The sequence below is a fragment of the Capra hircus genome, chromosome 3, assembly GCF_001704415.2.
Source record: "Capra hircus breed San Clemente chromosome 3, ASM170441v1, whole genome shotgun sequence".
NCBI classification, from domain to species: domain Eukaryota; kingdom Metazoa; phylum Chordata; class Mammalia; order Artiodactyla; family Bovidae; genus Capra; species Capra hircus.
The window spans coordinates 19,705,448-19,724,746 of NC_030810.1; the positions used below are offsets into that span (position 1 = coordinate 19,705,448).

The 19,299-nt window shown below is 42.8% G+C and overlaps 1 protein-coding gene across 2 annotated transcripts in view; it reads right to left on the bottom strand.

Moving 5' to 3' along the window:
• Positions 1–6,563, bottom strand: part of EIF2B3 (eukaryotic translation initiation factor 2B subunit gamma) — a 120,710-nt gene extending 114,147 nt beyond the window's left edge. For both annotated transcript variants that reach the window (XM_018043491.1, XM_005678550.3), the window contains exons 1-2: positions 6,468–6,563; positions 3,505–3,661 (exon numbers count right to left, since the gene is read on the bottom strand). In XM_018043491.1, the coding sequence (XP_017898980.1) occupies positions 3,505–3,652 (148 nt within the window). In that variant the 5' untranslated portion in view covers positions 3,653–3,661; positions 6,468–6,563. The remainder of the gene's footprint in view (positions 1–3,504; positions 3,662–6,467) is intronic.

Genomic DNA, 19,299 nt, shown 5'->3' on the forward strand with positions numbered 1-19,299 from the left:
TAAGTGTATTTAGCAAAGTTGTAGGATACAGGGCAACATAAAAAAGCTATGTTTTTATGTACTGGCAACAAATTTTCTGGAAATTGGAATAATTACCATTTATGATAACACCCTCTTCCAATAACACAAGAGAAGACTCTACACATGGACATCACCAGATGGTTGACACTGAAATCAGATTGATTATATTCTTTGTAGCCAAAGATGGAGAAGCTCTATACAGTCAGCAAAAACAAGACTGGGAGCTGACTGTGGCTCGGATCATGAACGCCTTATTGTCAAATTCAGACTAAAATTGAAGAAAGTGGAGAAAACCACTAGATCATTCAGGTATGACCTAAATCAAATTCCTTATGACTATACAGTGGAAGTGAGAAATAGATTTAAGGGACTAGATCTGATAGACAGAGTGCCTGATGAACTATGAATGGAGGTTCATGACATTGTACAGGAGACAGGAATCAAGACCATCCCCAAGAAAAAGAAATGCAAAAAAGCAAAATGGCTGTCTGAGGAGGCCTTACAAACAGCTGTGAAAAGAAGAGAAGTGAAAAGCAAAGGAGAAAAGGAAAGATAAACACATTTGAATGTAGAGTTCCAAAGAATAGCAAGGAGAGATAAGAAAGCCTTCCTCAGTGATCAATGCAAAGAAATAGAGGAAAACAATAGAATGGGAAAGACTAGAGATCTCTTCAAGAAAATTAGAGATACCAAGGGAACACTTCATGCAAAGATGGGCACAATAAAGGACAGAAATGGTATGGACCTAACAGAAGCAGAAGAGGTTAAGAAGAGGTGGCAAGAATACACAGAAGAACTGTACAAAAAAGATCTTCACGACCCAGATAATCACGATGGTGTGATCACGCACCTAGAGCTGGACATCCTGGAATGTCAAGTCAAGTGGACCTTAGAAAGCATCACTACGAACAAAGCTAGTGGAGGTGATGGAATACCAGTTGAGCTATTTCAAATCCTGAAAGATGACGCTATTAAAGTGCTGCACTCGATATGCCAGCAAATTTGGAAAACTCAGCAGTGGCCACAGGTCTGGAAAAGGTCAGTTTTCATTCCAATCTCAAAGAAAGGCAATGCCAAAGAATGCTCAAACTACTGCACTCATCTCACACGCTAGTAAAGTAATGCTCAAAATTCTCCAAGCCAGGCTTCAGCAATATGTGAATCATGCAAAGTACATCATGAGAAACGCTGGGCTGGAAGAAGATTGCTGGGAGAAATATCAATAACCTCAGATATGCAGATGACACCACCGTTATGGCAGAAAGTAAAGAACTAAACAGCCTCTTGATGAAAGTGAAAGTGGAGAGTGAAAAAAGTTGGCTCAAAGCTCAACATTCAGAAAACTAAGATCATGGCATCCGGTCCCATCACTTCATGGCAGATAGTTGGGGAAACAGTGGAAACAGTGTCAGACTTTATTTTTCTGGGCTCCAAAATCACTGCAGATGGTGACTGCAGCCATGAAATTAAAACACGCTTGCTCCTGGGAAGGAAAGTTATGACCAACCTAGACAGCATATTAAAAAGCAGAGACACTATCTTGCCAACAAAGGTCCGTCTAGTCAAGGCTATGGTTTTTCCAGTGGTCATATATGGATGTGAGAGTTGGACTATAAAGAAAGCTGAGGGCCAAAGAATTGATGCTTTTGAAGTGTGGTGTTGGAGAAGACTCTTGAGAGTCCCTTGGACTGCAAGGAGATCCAACCAGTCCATCGTAAAGGAGATCAGTCCTGGGTGTTCATTGGAAGGACTGATGTTGAAGCTGAAACTCCAACACTTTGGCCACCTGATGCGAAGAGCTGACTCACTGGAAAAGACCCTGATGCTAGGAAAGATTGAGGGCAGGAGAAGAGGGGGACGACAGAGGATGAGCTGGTTGGATGGCATTACCAACTCGATGGACATCGGTTTGGGTGAACTCCGGGTGTTGGTGATGGATAGGGAGGCCTGGCGTGCTGCGGTTCATGGGGTTGCAAAGAGTCAGACACAACTGAGCGACTGAACTGAACTGAGCAAATAAATATAATAAAATATGTGTAAGTCCTATACACTGAAAACTATAAAGTAGTTTAGTTTTAGTTGAGAGAAATTACAAAGGTCTAAATAAAAGGAGAGATATACCATGCTCCTCAATCATAAGACTCAATACTGTTAAGATGTGAATTCTCTTCCTACTGATCTACCGATTCAATTCAGTCTTAATCAAAATTCTAGCAACTATTTTTGTAGAAATTGATAAGCTGATTCTGAAATTTATATAAAGATACAAAGGACTTAGAGTAGCAAAAACATGAATTTAACCATATTAAACTTCAGTTTAGTAAGCCTTTCAGAACTTCCTTGTGCTTCCACTGCAGAAGGCATGGGTTATGATCCCTGGTTAGGGAACTAGGATCCCACACACCTTGTGGTACAGCCAAAAAAAAAAAGGCTCTTCACTGATTTCCCACTGCTTTCAAGAAAAAAAAAAAAATCTAAATTCCTCAACATGGAATACAAGCCCTTAATAGTATAATGCCTGTTTATTTCTCTCTTACATTACATTTATTCCCTCTTACGCTCAATATTGCTGTTGTTGTTTAGTCACTAAGTCATGTCTGACTCTTTGTCAACCCCATGGACTAGAGCCCACCAGGCTCCTCTGTCCATGGGATTTCCCAGGCAAGAATGCTGGAGTAGGTTACCATTTCCTACTCCAGGGGATCTTCCCGACCAAGGGATCAAACCTGCATCTCCTGCACTGCCAAGCAGATTCTTTACCACTGAGCCACCAGGGAATACACATGATATTACAGCCACATAAAATGAAAAGTAGTTATAAAAAAAAAAAAAAGCAGTTGCGAGAATATGTGCTGATTATGACTCTATCTCTGCAAAATTTACTACTTCTGTATGGAATACTTCTTCCACACTGGTCAGAATGGTAATCTATTTTTCAAGAGTCAATTCAAGGGTCAGCTACTCTGTAAAGTCTTCTCTGAATCTCTCAAACAGTATCTTCCTTATATTAATAACAAGCACTTATAATGTGCCTCTGTTATAACATTTACCACATTTCACAATGATAATCTGTTTACATGTGTTTATCTCTCCACTAGACTCTAAGGTTCTAGAAATCAGGGCCTGAGTTAACCTTTTCAATTCCGTACTCCAGTGTTCAATATACTACCTGGCAAATGCAGGTTCTCAGTAAATACTATGAGGCATATGGTCGTTCTCATATTATGTTCTGATATCCTTCCAGGGTTATCTTGGATCACTGTGGAGACCAGCTCTAAAAAAGAAACACTTAGCACTCTCTTCTCAACCTTTTTCGCACAGCAATAGAGTACTCCAAAATTTCTAATTTAAAGAGGCCCGTCTCCAGCCAACATTGAGTCCTAGTCTTCTTTCATTCATTTCTCTCACCCTCATAAAGCTGACAAATTACTGGGATGAAGAACCCTAAAAGTTTTGTGAGTATATCTCATTGCCATAACTCACCTTCAAATCCAACACGCTCAAGCAGGTTCAGTGGGTACCAAATTAAAGGTTTGTTGCCGACTGGAAGCAGAGGTTTGGGAATACTGGAAGTCAGGTCTGTCATTCGCGATCCCCCTCCAACTGCCATTACAACTGCTTGAAATTCCATTTTTAAAAACTGTAATCACAGAGAAAACCAAGAGAAAAATGTAATAAAATCAATGCACACACAGTATTAATCTTACTTTTATTTAGGTTATTGATATTCACTTATGACAAACATGTCATTTCCAACTCCAATAACCAGAATAAGAAAGACTACCTAGCCACAGTATAAACATCACATTTATCCTATTCTCTTACTGATACATACTCTCATTTCCAGCCTGGGCTAGAGGCGGGAAATGAATAAAACAAAAAGCTGGCTCTTGCTCTTGAGTTGTTGACAATTAAGTGAAGACAAATGCAGTAAATTACAATACAACACCATTAATGCCATGACAGGGATATATCTAAGGTGCAGTAGCCATATACAGTGACAGTAACGCCTAAGTCTTCCTAGAAAAGACAGGGAAGGTTTTATAGGAAAGTAATGCTTGAGGTGACTCTTAAAGGAGTAAGAGTTTATCAAGTTGGTTTCTGATATGTGAGTTTGTATTCCCTGAAAAAAAATTTTTAACTTCTGACTAGAATTAACTGCACAAAGACAAGCACATTAGATCTCTGAAACGTATGAAATGACTTGATGCTTCTGTTAATTCAGCCACCTGCTCCCATTTTTTCATTACCCCCAACTTGAAATATAACATTATAAACTCAAATGTAGGCTTGTATCTTAACCTAGGTTTGCAGAGCCCAATTACAGAAACAAACCAAGTTAATTTTTTTTTTCAGACTCAAGATGATAAATGAAATTGTTTGACATTCAAAAAAATCTCTTTACAGCTGCTACCACAGAAGAGAGGCACATTAAAAGCTCACAAATCCTTACTGATTTAAAATAAAAGTACTATTTGACTTACAACAAATGATGTAACCTTTTAAAAACAAAGTGAAATTCAGTGCTCCAGAAACAAAAATGTATTTAACACCAAACTGGTAAATAATGTTGCTCCTTTATCATAATTTTGATCAGTCCTGGGCTCCTTACATTAGTATCTAAACTGCAACACACACACACCCCATACACCCCAGCACAAAGCAAAGGCTCTTACACAACATCCACAAAGTAAAGATATGGTACTTTCAATTCCAGCAGGCACTGCCTCAGATTGGTATTTAACTTCAATCTGGCATTATATAAATCTCATAACATCTGATGTTACTATGAAAAGTATTAACACTGGATCCTTAAGAGTTAAAAGACCTGAGTTTGAGTTCTGGTTCTGTCACTTACAGGTGAGGTAACCAGGGGCCTGACATTTAAAACTCAGCATCCTCAGTTTCTAGAAAAGAGCCTGGTGGTTAAGTTCACAGGCCTTTTAACCAGACTGCCTGGATTTTAATTCTAGCTCTACCATGAATTAGCTGTATGATCCAAGGCAAGCTACATACCTTTCCCAAGCCTCCATTTTCTTAATTTTCTAAGGGGAGGATAATTTCTACTTCACAGAGTTGTTATAAATGTTAAATAAGTTAACCCAAGTAAAGCACACAAAACAATGACAAGCATTATATAAGTTTTTGATAATAGACAGGTCATGGAAACTTTCTGTGCCAGCTGAACCATGCTGTTGCATAATTCTGGCTCCTGTATCACTATTCTTAGTTGCCTTTCTCCTGTGTCCAGTATGTAATCACCAATTAAACTTTAAAGACTCAGTTGAAGAATCACCTTGTGTATAAAGACATTCTTATCCCTTCCCACCCTCTTAGAGAAGTAACTCTTTTCTCCTTAAAGGCTTCCATTCTACTATATACAGATTATCTCTACCTTTCAGGATTCACTGCCCATTTATTTTAATTTTTATTATTTCTTGGCTGCCACAAGTGTGGCATGTGCGATCTTACTCCCCTCTCCCCCAGCCCACCCCCCGGGATGGAACCCACCGCCCCTGCATTGGAAGTGTGGAGTCTCAATCACTGTACTGCCAGCGAAGTCCATCTGCCTGTTTAAATGTCTATTTCCTGTGAGTTCCTTGACTGTCATCGTTGTATCCCTAGTACCTGACATAATTCCTGTCAGATGCCAGGCACTCAGCCAGTACTCGTGGAATGAGCATCTGTGATCCTCACAACAACCCAGAGTAAGCATCAAGCTCAAACATGTGCAGAAGGGACATGAGAACCCAGGTCACTAGGATCTGAGGTTCCTGCTCTCAGTGAGGCTCTGGGTGATAATCATGAACATAACTGATAGCAGGCAGCCTGACAAATGTCTCAATGCCACTGCCACGACTCTGAGCGATGGGAATCAAGGCAAAAACTCTCTAGCCACTCAGGCTTTAGAGAGGTGGTTCATGGCATCTTCAACCTGTCTCCGATACAGCCCTCACTGCCTTCTCCCTTTGTAAATTGACAAAAACCCCGAAACACAACTGATCTCTCAGCCAGACTTTATTGTATTGCTCTTTGTATTTGTATCTTGCACCTAAAATAATCAGAAACAGAATAAAAGAACGAAGGACTTTTAAGTGGAAAGGATTAAGCACTGTGCGCAGGGCGTTCGGTGCTCACTCGCTGTGACTTCCAGCAGATCCTCCCCTCCCTGAAACTCAATTTCCTCAACTTTTGCACAAGGTGGCTGGCTCGGATGCTCCCCGAGCTTCCTTTTAGTTCGGCCACTTGGCTCCGCGGCCAGGTCCGGGAGGCACTCGAGCTGGCGACTCGGGCTCTGCACCCCTGCAACCCCCTCGGGCCCTCCTCTACCAGGCTTGAGGAGCCCGCCTCCCTCCGGTGAAGTGAGGCTCGGCGGCCTCCACCGCGCGGCTCCCCCCGCCAGCCAGCTCGTGCGCGGCCTGGCAGCGCAGAAGCCTCAGCTTTACCTCAGGTCCCCGCGCGCCGCCACGGTTCCCAGCGCTCCCCGCGCTCCCCACGCCGCAGCCGACTGACAGCCAAAAGGCGCAGGCGCACGATGGCCGGGCAGATCGATGGGACGCGCTGGGCAGGCCCGCAGAGAAGAAAACGAGCACCGAATAATAGATGACGGCCGAGAAGGAGGCCGCGGGGAGGAGGGGAGGAGTAGCGGAGGCGGGGCCGCCCGAGCCTTTTCATTCATTCACAAATTACCAACGCCCACTGAGCGTCCCTCACGTTGCAGGGGAGCTAGTCACAGTCTCTTCCTTCAGGCAATTCTCCTTCTAGGAGAATTCTCCTAGGACCTGGTCCCTACTACCACTCTGCGGAAGGACAGCTCATTGGGAGCTGCGGTTTAGGGCTGACCAGTGGAGAAATCACCAAGGATTGCCAAGGTTTTCTATGTCCAGTGAGGTCTAATGTGGCCACTCAACGTTGCCTTTCTGAACCAGATTATTATGGTATGGAAAACATCCACCTTTAGCCATCAAAAGTTGGTCGGGAGTGTGGGATTCAGGAAGATCTCACTGTAATGGTGGGGAAAATCCCCTGGAGGAGGCATAGCAAACCACCCCAGTATCCTTGTCTGGAAAACCCCATGGACAGAGGAGCCTGGCGGTCTACGGTGCATAAAGTTGCCCAGAATCAGACACGACTGAAACGACTTAGCAGCACTGTGATGGTGATACTGAACAGTGGCTTGGAGAGAGTGAGTCAAATGAATATCTTGGGTAAGAGCCTTCCAAGAAGACTAGCCAGCAAGTGCAAAGGCCTTGGAGAGAGAAGGCAACTTCGGAGAACAACAAAGAAGCCAATAGAGCTGAAGAAAAGTGAGCTGGGGGAGAGTGGATGACGGCAGAGGAAGCCGGAGAGGCAATGGGAGAGAAGGTGGAGAATTCAGATCCTGTGGGTCTTGTAGGCATTGTGAGGACCTTGACTTGTGCAGAGGAGCAGCGAAATAACAGGCTTTTAGAGGATCACTGTGGTTGCTGTTTTGATAATAGAATCTCTGCTTCTAGAGACCAGTTAAGAAGCTGCAACATCCAGATGAGAAAACCCAAACATCTGAGTCTAGACTCCAACAATTGTGAGATAATAAAATAATTCTTTTTTGTTTGTTTTGTTTTAAGCAGTACATTTTTAAGGCAGATTGTTAAGCTGCATTATCTGGTTTGGGGTAGGAGTTGTGTGGTTTCTGTTTTTTGGGCCACGCTGCTGGGCTCAAGCGATCTTAGTTCCTCAACCAGAAATTGAACCCAAGCCTTGGCAGTGAAAGCATGGAGTCCTAACCACTGAACCACCAGGGGATTCTATAAACTACATTGAATAACAGGAACAATGGTCATTCTCTCTTTTGGAAGGTTCCCTTTTTTTCTATCCATCTCTTTTTAATAATATTTCTTTAATTTAAAAACATGTATCTGTTTTATTTTTGGCTGCATTGGATCTCCGTTGCTGTGCAAGGGCTTTCTCTGGTTGGGTGAGTGGGGCTACTCTTCCTTGTCGTGCTCAGGCTTCTCGGTGCCGTGACTTCTCCTGTTGCAGAGCACAGGCTGTGAGGCACGAGGGCTTTAGCAGTTGTGGCACACAGGCTTAGCTGCTCAGTGCCACATGGCATCTTCCCCAGCCAGGGATCAAACCCATGTTCCCTGCATTGGCAGGTGGATTCTTAACCAGTGGACCACCAGGGAAGTCATCTATCCATCTGTTAAAACTTTAGTTACGTTAGCTCCCTGCCAGTTAGGAAGCGGAGTCTAACTTCTGCAGTAAAAATAAAGGAATTTGACTTCATTCAACAATATTTATTGTATCCCTAATATGTGCCAACCAGTGTCTGAGATCCTAGATAGTGGGACTACAACAATCAGTGAGAAAGACAGGACTTGTAATTTTTCCCTGACTTTCAGCCAGAAGAGTAAGAGCTCAACCTAGAACGTACTAAAAAAAAAAGTCCTGTGGCCACATCCATAAAACTAGCCTATCTGTGCCCTGCCTCTCTTTCACTTTAGCATGATGGTGATGAGTTATTGGAAAATTACTTAGCTCTAAACACTGAGTTGGTAAAGAGAGCCATGGAGTGATTGCTTTGGCCACAGGAGAGCTGGAACTTGATTACCATTTCCTTCTGCAGCAAGATTCTTCTTTCTTTGGTATTAGCTCAAGCAAGCAGAAGCCTCGGGAATTACAGCATGGTTTTGAGGTCAGAACTAGTTATGAAGTAAGAATAGCATTCAACCTCCTATCTGGCATCCATTTTAAATGCTCATGTTTAAATTAGCAAATGTTTTCAGGGAACTGGAGGACTTTCTCCTCTAGTTGAAGAAAGTAGTTGAAGGATTACTTCAATTTAAACTCACTTTAAATTATTTCCTTGGAGCAGTATGTTTTGGTTTCTAGACTCTTTACAGTCTCAAAAATTATTGGAAGCTTCAAAGAGCTTTTGTTTGTATGGGTTGAATCTGTCGATACCAACCATATTAAAAATTCAAACTGAGAAATTTTAAAAACACTAATTCATAAAAAATAGAAACAAAACTATTACATGGTAATAGTAACACTTTATTGAAAACAACTATGTTTTCAAAAGAAAACATTTAGTGAGAAGAATGCAATGGTTTCATCTTTCTTTTGCAAACCTCATTAATGTCTGGCTTAATAGAGAACAGCTGAATTTTCCCATCAGTTGTGGGATATAGTTTGGGGTGATGAAAACCTGACCTCACACAGATACATAGTCAGAAAAAAGAAAGAGATTTTAATAGTCTTTGTCAAATAATTGTGAGTATTCTTCAGTACTACACACTAAACTCAAGAAATGGTAGTTTGTTAATGATTAGTTGTGATATAGAATCATTTGTATCAATGAACATTTTGTACTCTGTTATAATACTTGCATTTTGAATAGGCATTTTACCCATGCATGATTTTGCAACTTGATGCATTGCTCATTTGTAAAATATTGATTCACTAAATTATGCAGATCTTCCCAATGTTGACTCATTATACGATATTTGTTAAATCACACTTGTTAATACCACCAGCAATTATTAGAAAAGTGCTTAAATGGAGACTTCTGTGGTGGTACAGTGGATAAGAATCTGCCTGCCAGTGCCGGGGGAAGGGGTTTGATCCCTGGTCCAGGAGGATTCCATGTGCCATGGAGCAACTAGGCCGTGCTCCCCAGCTACTGAAGCCTGGGGCTCTAGAGCCTGTGCTCCGCAACAAGAGAAGCCACCACAATGAGAAACCCGTGCGCCACAACGAAGAATAGCCCTCAGTCTCTGCAACTAGAGAAAGCCTGTGTGCAGCAATGAAGACCCAGAACAGCCAATAAACAAATAGATAGACAGATAAAGTCCTTAAGAATGTTGGCAAGCTTGGGACAAATTTCCCAAACTTCTTATTTTCTCTTAAAAGCTCAGATATCATCGTTGTTAGTGGTTTTCCTTGAAATGACAGGCTTACTTCACTCATCTTGATAAGTTTTTTCCAGTTTGTCAGTTGTTCTTTCAAAAAAATAGTGTTCTGTGAAAAAAGCAGTAGTTCACAAACGAAACAATGGCACGAGTTTTCTGGAGACAGTCATCATACTTATTTCGTATGCACAGGAGTGTTACCCGTGTACTTCCGATTTCATTACATAGAATATTAAAAAGACGTATGCTCAAGGACAAAGATTTAATAAAATTATTTTATTGCCTCATCAAAGACATTCTTAAGTAGAACTTACTTTGTTTTATTATTTTTAAATTTTTTTATGGTAAGCCTGTGGCAGTGAAGAGTACAGTGACTATTATACAGTAGTTTGGCATCACTGTTCTGATTGACACTAAAGCATCAGCAGTTTTATCCAGCATTGCTTTTGCATGATCAGTGCAAATATCAATACAGTGAAAGAGGCAGTGTTTCAGTATTATTATGAAAGTAATGTTTACTCGATAGACCCCCTAAAAGGGTCTTGGGGAATTGCTGAGGTCCATGGAGCATATTTTAAGAACTGCTGCCTCGTGAACTTCTTGCTGGCTCCCACTGCTTCTAGTTCTTACATTATGGCAGTCACCACAAAGGACTGTCATTCTCCTTTTTCATGTGTTTTGTATCACATTGGGAACCCCCTGAGGACAAAGACTGTATCTTATTTGCTAAAAAGACTTAATATCTGCAGAGAGAGGTCTCTGCAGATCTTAGACAGAATCTGGGACATGTTAAGTAAATAATAATTGGGCGAATTAGAAATTTCTCACAAATTTTCCCTTGTCATCCCATTTGGTAGTACAAAAACTGGGCTGAGGGCCTGGATCACTGACAACACCTCTTCTTCTAAACATTTCTTTTCACTAAGTTAATCTTAATTCTTAGCCCTCATGCCTAGCCTCACTCTTATTATTTACTTTTCATTTACTTTTAATTATTAATCACATGGGAAGTATTTAATAAGTGATTATTGAATGCAAGCTCTTCCCTATAATGTTTGTTTCTTTCCTGTTCACATTGCTTCCCCCAAAGGATGTTTATGTGTATTTGTCTGCATGTGGTAGGGAAATAGTTTAAGAAGGTCAAGGTCTACGTTCTCTTTGAACAGTGGGAGACAAAAGAAACTTTTCAAAAGTTGGGCCTTGGCTCAGAAATAGTCTTCCCACAGTCTGCAAGAAATCTCTCTTTGGGAATTTACTGGCCATATCACAATATTCATCTACTCCATCTGGCTGAGGACATGTCACTGGGACAGGGAATTATTATTTTTAGAGTGCTGAGTGAAGCATAAAAATGGAAAGAGAAACTCTACTTTGGCAACCAATTTCAGGTCCTAAAATATTTGTGCTTTATTTTTGTACATAAGCCCAGCAGTTTCCTAATAGATTCATGATAAGTTAGAGAGCAAATGCTGCTACAGTGTTTATATAGAGCTTGGAAAGAACCTTTGTTAATTAGGAATTCAATATTTCCTTTCAAGCACATAGAATTTTCATTGTTGGTGGTTTTGAAGGTCAGAATCTGAATGTTTATGCTCTAAACTGATCACTTTAAAAACAAGTGATTTAATCAATTTTTAATTTTCTTCCTTTATTGGAAAAACCTTCAGATATCTGATTTTCCTTGTTTTTAAATTGCAAAATACAGTTTATGGGCCACAGTTCATTTATTTAACGGCTATTTGTTGAATGACTACTATGTGCCGAGAATAGTTTTGGGCTCTTAGGATATATTAGTGAACAAAAAAGGATCCAGCCTTCATCCTAGCTGGGAGAGGCAGCATAAATAAAAAAGAAGTTTAAATAATAAATCAGTAAACAGTGCCATATATTAAAAAGTGATAAGTACTTTGGGAAAATGAAAAAAGTTAGGCAGGGAGGAGGGACAGGGGGAGGGAGAGAACACCATATTGACAGCATAAAGCTTTAGCGTTTTACAGAAGTTACTGAAATTTGGGAACTGTGTCTCATTTAAATCTGTCCACAACTTTCTATCTAATAAATTTAGAAGTAAATACAAAAGGAACAGGCAACATCAGTAGAAATGGAATAAATTCCTCCAAGAATTCTCTCCTCCATAAAAGGAGAGGAGAATAATATAAAAAATTGTCAATATCAACTTGGATAATGATGGATGTGCATCATGAGAAAACAATCATGTCACTTAAAAAATTTTTAAAGATAGGTAGACAATGTATTGCGGAGAAGGCAATGGCACCCCACTCCAGTACTCTTGCCTGGAAAATCCTATGGACTGAGGAGCCTGGTAGGCTGCAGTCCATGGGGTCGCTAGGAATCGGACACGACTGAGCAACTTCACTTTCACTTTTCACTTTCATGCATTGGAGAAGGAAATGGCAACCCACTCCACTGTTCCTGCCTGGAGAATCCCAGAGACGGGGGAGCCCGGTGGGCTGCCGTCTATGGGGTCGCACAGAGTCGGACATGACTGAAGTGACTTAGCAGCAGCAGACAACGTATTGTTAATTAAAAGTTTTAAATAAAATATGTATTTATGTGGCTACATTGGGTCTTAATGGCAGCACATGGGATCTTTAGTTGCATCATGTGAAACTTTAGTTACAGCTTGTGGGAGCTAGTTCCCTGACCAGGGACCAAACCTGGGCTCCTGCATCAGGAGCATGGAGTCTCAACCACTGGGCCACCAGGGAAGTCCTCATGTCACTTTTTAAAGTCTGTTGATGAGTAGTCCCGGCATATCTCTTATTCAGTTCATTCACAGACAGCAAAGACTGTAATTGTGTTAATTTCTTGTCTCCCAGTGATAAACCCATGTGACATTAAAAAAAAAAAAAGGATAATTGAGAATTGGCCAACAAAATGAAAGTGTAGCTGATAAATGAGAAGTGATAATGGCAGACGTGAAATTCAAACTGTCTGTAGTTGTGGTACATGAACTCTTAGTTGTAGCGTGTGGCATCAATGTAGTTCCCTGACCAGGGATTGAACCCAGGCCCCTTTGCATTAAGAGCACAGAGTCTTAGCCACTGGACCACCAGTGTGTGTGTGCTTAGTCGCTCAGTCGTATCTGACCCTTTGCGATGCTAAGTACTATAGCCCACTAGGCTCCCCGTCCATAGAATTTTCCAGGTAAGAACATTGCATGGGTTGCCTTTTCCTTTTCCAGGAGATCTTCCCCACCCAGGGATTGAACCCACATCTCCTGAGTCTCATGCATTGCTGGCAGGTTCTTTACCCAATGCGCCACCTGAGAAGGTTTGGACCACCAGGGAAGTACTTAATTCATAAAAATTTTAAAGTTTGTATGTTAGAAAAGAACATATATGAAATTAAATGGCAAAGTACAGGCTGGGAAGACATATTTATAACACCTGACACAACAAAACGGTTAATATTCAGGACACAGTGCCTTAGTTACCATGTCAGCAGGCTTTGGAGCTGGCAGACCGTCATCCAAATCCTAACTTCATTACTTACTACCTACCCTGGGCAAGTTAATTAATCTTTGCTTGAGTTTCCCAGATGGCTCAGTGGTAAAGAGTCTGCCTAACGATGCACGAGATGTGGGTTTGATCCCAGGGTCAGGGAGATCCCCTGGAAGAAGAAATGACGACTCATTCCAGTATTCTTGCCTGAAAAGTCCCATGGACAGAGAAGCCTGGTGGGCCACAGTGCATGGGCTTGCAAAGAGTCAGACACAACTGAGCACACATGCCAGGTTTCTCATCTGGAGATGAGTATAATAATAGTACTTACTTCACAGAGTTGTTGAGAAGATAAAACAAGATAATGCATGTACTGCACTTAGCACACTGCCTTGCTGTGCTTATTATTTTAGTCCTGCACAAAGACTGTTATAAATCAATAAGAAAGGAATAATGAATCTAGTCTAAAGAACAGAAAATGGGTGAAAATAAAGAGCAGTTCCTAAAGAATAAAAATAATTGCTCAATGCTGTAAATAACCAAAGCAGTGCAAATTAAAATAACAATCATACAATTTTTCTGTGTGTTAAATTCAATGCCCAGAGTTGGTAAGAGTTTAGGAAATAGACACTAATGGGAGTGAAAATTGATACATCCTTCCTAGAGGGCAATTGAGCAGTTTGATGAAGCAATTTAAAAAAGTTATTCTAAGAAAATAAATAGGTATGAAAGGATATATGCATGAGGATGTTTATTATAACATTTATAGTTTTTAATACAGAAAATTTGTAAACAACCTTAATGTTCATCTGTTGAGGGTTTGAAATGAATAAAAGTTATGAAATGCCTTATAATGTAATACAATGCAGCCAATAAAAATAATGGTGAAAATGAGTATCACCCTTGTTCCAGCGACCATTATTTCCTGCTTGGATTCCTCCTTGCCTGTAGTCTCTCCCTCTCAACTCATTCTCTACGGGGCTGCCAAAAGCAATCTAATCATGTCACTCCTTTGCTGAACCCTCTCATGGCTGCTCAACGTAAAACCCTCTAAAAGCCTCCGAGGCGAGTCTCATCTCTTTCTTCCCTTCATACTCCAGTAACACAGGACTCAACATGCTTCTCAGTTGGTTTTTGTACCGTTATTCTCCCTAAGGATTTAGTATTTCTCTGAGCTGCCTTTTTTTTTTTTTTAATTCTTTGGTATTCCCATTTCCTAGTCTTTTTTTTTTTTTGAACATTTCCTTTTTTTTTTTTTAATATTTATTATTTTTGGCAGCACTTGGCCTTGGTTGCAGTGCATGGCCTCTTCTTTGCTGTGTGGGCCTTCTCTAGTTGCTGCTCTGGCTTAGTTGCTTCGGGGCATGCAGGATCCTTATTCCCGGACCAGGGATCCAATTTCTGTCTCCTATATTGGCAGGCAGATTCTCAAGCACTGGACCACCAGGTAAGTCCCCGCTGAGCCACTTTGGTTAGAATCATCTGATTCTGTCTTCTAATGAAATCCTTCACTTCTTTCTGGAGCTCTTACATGAATGTTATTAAAGGTTGTTTATGTGTGCGTGCTCAGTCGTGTCCAACTCCTTGCTACTCCGTGGACTGTAACCCGCCAGGCTCCGCTGTCCATGGAATTTCCCAGGCAACAATCCTGGAGAGGGCTGCCATTTCCTCCTCCAGGGGATCTTCCCCACCCACCGTTCCCACCGAGTCTCTTGCAAGGGCAGGCGAATTCTTTACCACTAGTGCCACCTGGGAAGCCCATTATTTATGCGATTATCTGCTTAATAAATGTCTCTTTGGGCTTGCCAGGAGGTGCTAGTGGTAGAGTCCTCCCAATCCAGGAGACACAGGTGAGGCAGGTTCCATCCCTGGGTGGGGAAGATCCCCTGGAGGAGGGCATGGCAACCCACTCCAGTATTCTTGCCTGAAAAATCCCATGGACAGAGGAGCCTACCGGTCACAATCTATGGGATCGCAAAAATAGTAGGACATGACTGAGTGAGCACCCAGCCACACCCTTAAAGGTAAAATCCCAGGATGACAAAAATGATCTGTTTAACCATTTTACCCATTGTAGCCAGCCTGGCTCCTGACATAGCTGCTCCAAGCATTCACTGAATGAATAAATAAATGAATGAAAAGCAAGTTACAAAATACACAATGTGGGTCCAATTTGGTAAAAGACAGATCAAAGACTCGTGTGGCAGGTGCTTGCTCAGTCGTGTCTGATTCTTAGGTCCCATGTCTGTAGATTTTCAGGCTCTCCTGTCCATAGGATTTCCCAGGCAAGAATACTGGAGTGGGTTGCCATTTCCTCCTTCAGGGCATCTTGACAACCCAGGGATGGAACCAGAGTCACCTGCATCTCCTGCATCGGCAGGCGGATACTTTACCGCGGAGTCCCTTGGGAAGCCGTTTGGATTCTCGACCGCTGAACTACCTGGAAAGCCCTTCGTGTGGCCAGTACCAGAAACAGACTACCTCCGGCAGGCCCGTGCTGGCCAGGCCTTTCCCCGAAGAGCAGAGAAGGGGAAGGAGAGAATCCCCGGGTGGAGGGAGGAGGCGGCGGGAGCTTGCCGGGAAGCGCGGAGCTGGGCGGGACTAGCTGCCTCTCCGGCTCCAGCGCCTCCGGCAGAAAGAGACTGCAGGAGGAGGGGGGCCAGTGTCCTTCGGACCACCCAAGGCGTAGGGGTCGGGAAGCCGCAGGGCCAGGCAGGCTCATCTGGAGCATCAGATTCCAAATTACGGGAGTGGTGGTCTTGAGGGTGCACTCACCCCGGGATGCGGAGAGGGGCGGATCTCAGAGCCCAAGTGGTTTTCCCGCAGAGCGGGGTCCGGGCGCGCCCTAGAGGGCGTCGTGCGGAGGCGGTGGGAGAGTGTGACTTCTCTGGGGACCCTGCTTGAGGAGGACGGCCCCCTGTGGGGACTGCATCCACATGGCGGGATCTCTCCACCCCAGAAGACACCAGGCCAGCTTTATTCCTGCTTCTGGGCAGAGGACTCCTTATTTCCCCTCGCAGCTCCAGATTTCATGTTTGCACTGAGAAGCCCTACCACTCCCACTTGACACATGTCTCCTTGGCTCCTGGAAGGACCCCTAAGTCCTGGAACAGTCTTCTTTAACATCCCTCAGGAGCCCAATAAACATACTCTGAAGGAATGAATTCGTCCATTTATTCAACTTTTCCATGTGCAAGAGCTTGGATGGAGTGTTATGGAAGCTCTTAAGGGAGAAAAGGCTGGGGCAGGACATGCATAAAACTTAGGAGGAGGTTTAAAGTTTTTGTTTAGTTTTATTTTAAAGTTGGGAAAAGAGGAGCTTCCTACTTCCTACTTTTGCATTCCAGTCCCCTATAATGAAAAGACCATCTTTTTTGGGTGTTAGTTCTAAAAGGTCTTGCAGGTCTTCATAGAACCGTTCAACTTCAGCTTCATCAGCACTGGTTGGGGCATAGACTTGGATTACTGTGATATTGAATGGTTTGCCTTGGAAACGAACAGAGATCATTCTGTCGTTTCTGAGATTGCATCCAAGTACTGCATTTCGGACTCTTTTGTTGACCACGATGGCTACTCCATTTCTTCTAAGGGATTCCTGCCCGCAGTAGTAGATATAATGGTCATCTGAGTTAAATTCACCCATTCCAGTCCATTTTAGTTCGCGGATTCCTAGAATGTCGACGTTCACTCTTGCCATCTCCTGTTTGACCACTTCCAATTTGCCTTGATTCATGGACCTAACATTCCAGGTTCCTATGCAATATTGCTCTTTACAGCATCGGACCTTGCTTCTATCACCAGTCACATCCACAAGTGGGTATTGTTTTTGCTTTGGCTCCATCCCTCCATAATCATGATGGTATGATCACTCACCTAGAGCCAGACATCCAGGAATGTGAAGTCAAGTGGGCCTTAGGAAGCATTACTACGAACAAAGCTAGCGGAGGTGATGGAATTCCAGTTGAGCTATTTCAAATCCTGAAAGATGATGCTGTGAAAGTGCTACACTCAATATGCCAGCAAATTTGGAAAACTCAGCAGTGGCCACAGGACTGGAAAAGGTCAGTTTTTATTCCAATCCCAAAGAAAGGCAATGTGGAAGAATGCTCAAACTACCACACAATTGCACTCTTCTTACACGCTAGTAAAGTAATGCTCAAAATTCTCCAAGCCAGGCTTTAGCAATACGTGAACCGTGAACTTCCAGATGTTCAAGCTGGTTTTAGAAAAGGCAGAGGAACCAGAGATCAAATTGCCAACATCTGCTGGATCATCGAAAAAGCAAGAGTTCCAGAAAAACGTCTATTTCTGCTTTATTGACTCTGCCAAAGCCTTTGATTGTGTGGATCACAATAAACTGTGGAGAATTCTGAAAGAGATGGGAATATCAGACCACCTGACCTGCCTCTTGAGAAACCTATATGCAGGTCAAGAATCAACAGTTAGAACTGGACATGGAACAACAGACTGGTTCCAAACAGGAAAAGGCTATATATTGTCACCTTGCTTATTTAACTTCTATGCAGAGTACATCATGAGAAACGCTGGGCTGGAAGAAGTACAAGCTGAAATCAAGATTGCCGGGAGAAATATCAATAACCCAGATATGCAGATGACACCACCCTTATGGCAGAAAGTGAAGAGGAACTCAAAAGCCTCTTGATGAAAGTGAAAGAGGAGAGTGAAAAAGTTGGCTTAAAGCTCAACATTCAGAAAACGAAGATCATGGCATCCGGTCCCATCACTTCATGGGAAATAGATGGGGAAACAATGTCCGGCTTTATTTTTTAGGGCTCCAAAATCACTGCAGATGGTGATTGCAGCCATGAAATTAAAAGACGCTTACTCTTTGGAAGGAAAGTTATGACCAACCTAAATAGCATATTGAAAAGCAGAGACATTACTTTGCCAACAAAGGTCCGTCTAGTCAAGGCTATGGTTTTTCCAGTGGTCATGTATGGATGTGAGAATTGGACTGTGAAGAAAGCTGAGTGCCGAAGAACTGATGCTTTTGAACTGTGGTGTTGGAGAATAATCTTGTGAGTTCCTTGGACTGCAAGGATATCCAACCAGTCCATCCTAAAGGAGATCAGTCCTGGGTGTTCTTTGGAAGGAATGATGCTAAAGCTGAAACTCCAGTACTTTGGCCACCTCATGCAAAGAGCTGACTCATTGGAAAAGACTCTGATGCTGGGAGGGATTGGGGGCAGGAGGAGAAGGGGACGACAGAGAATGAGATGGCTGGATGGCATCACCGACTCAATCGACGTGAGTTTGAGTGAACTCCGGGAGTTGGTGATGGACAGAGAGGCCTGGCGTGCTGCGATTCATGGGGTCGCAAAGAGTCAGACACAACTGAGCGACTGAACTGAACTGAAAGAGGAGCTATTGAAGATTTCAGAGAGGACATATCTGGCCTTAACCTGGGCAAGGTCTTGGAGGGCAAGACAGCAGACAGGGAGCCAGGTGTTGCAGAAGTGATGAATAGCATGTAGTAGCAGTAGTAGTGGAGAAGCAATGGCACTCCACTCCACTACTCTTGCCTGGAAAATCCCATGGATGGAGGAGCCTGGTAGGCCGCAGTCCATGGGGTCACAAAAAGTCAGACACGACTGAGCGACTTCCCTTTCACTTTTCACTTTCATGCATTTGTGAAGGAAATGGCAACCCTCTCCAGTGTTCTTGCCTGGAGAATCCCAGGGACGGGGGAGCCTGGTGGGCTGCCGTCTATGGGGTCGCACAGAGTCAGACACGACTGAAGCGACTTAGCAGCAGCAGCAGTAGTAGAGGTTTAATGTTGAGTAGCTATATGTTCTGAGTCAGGGACAGTGGTGGCACTTTGTCAGTTGGTACTGAGTTGGAGAAAGAAAGTTGGGGCTCACACCTTGGGGATGGAGGGAGAGGAGGAAAAGACCAGTATG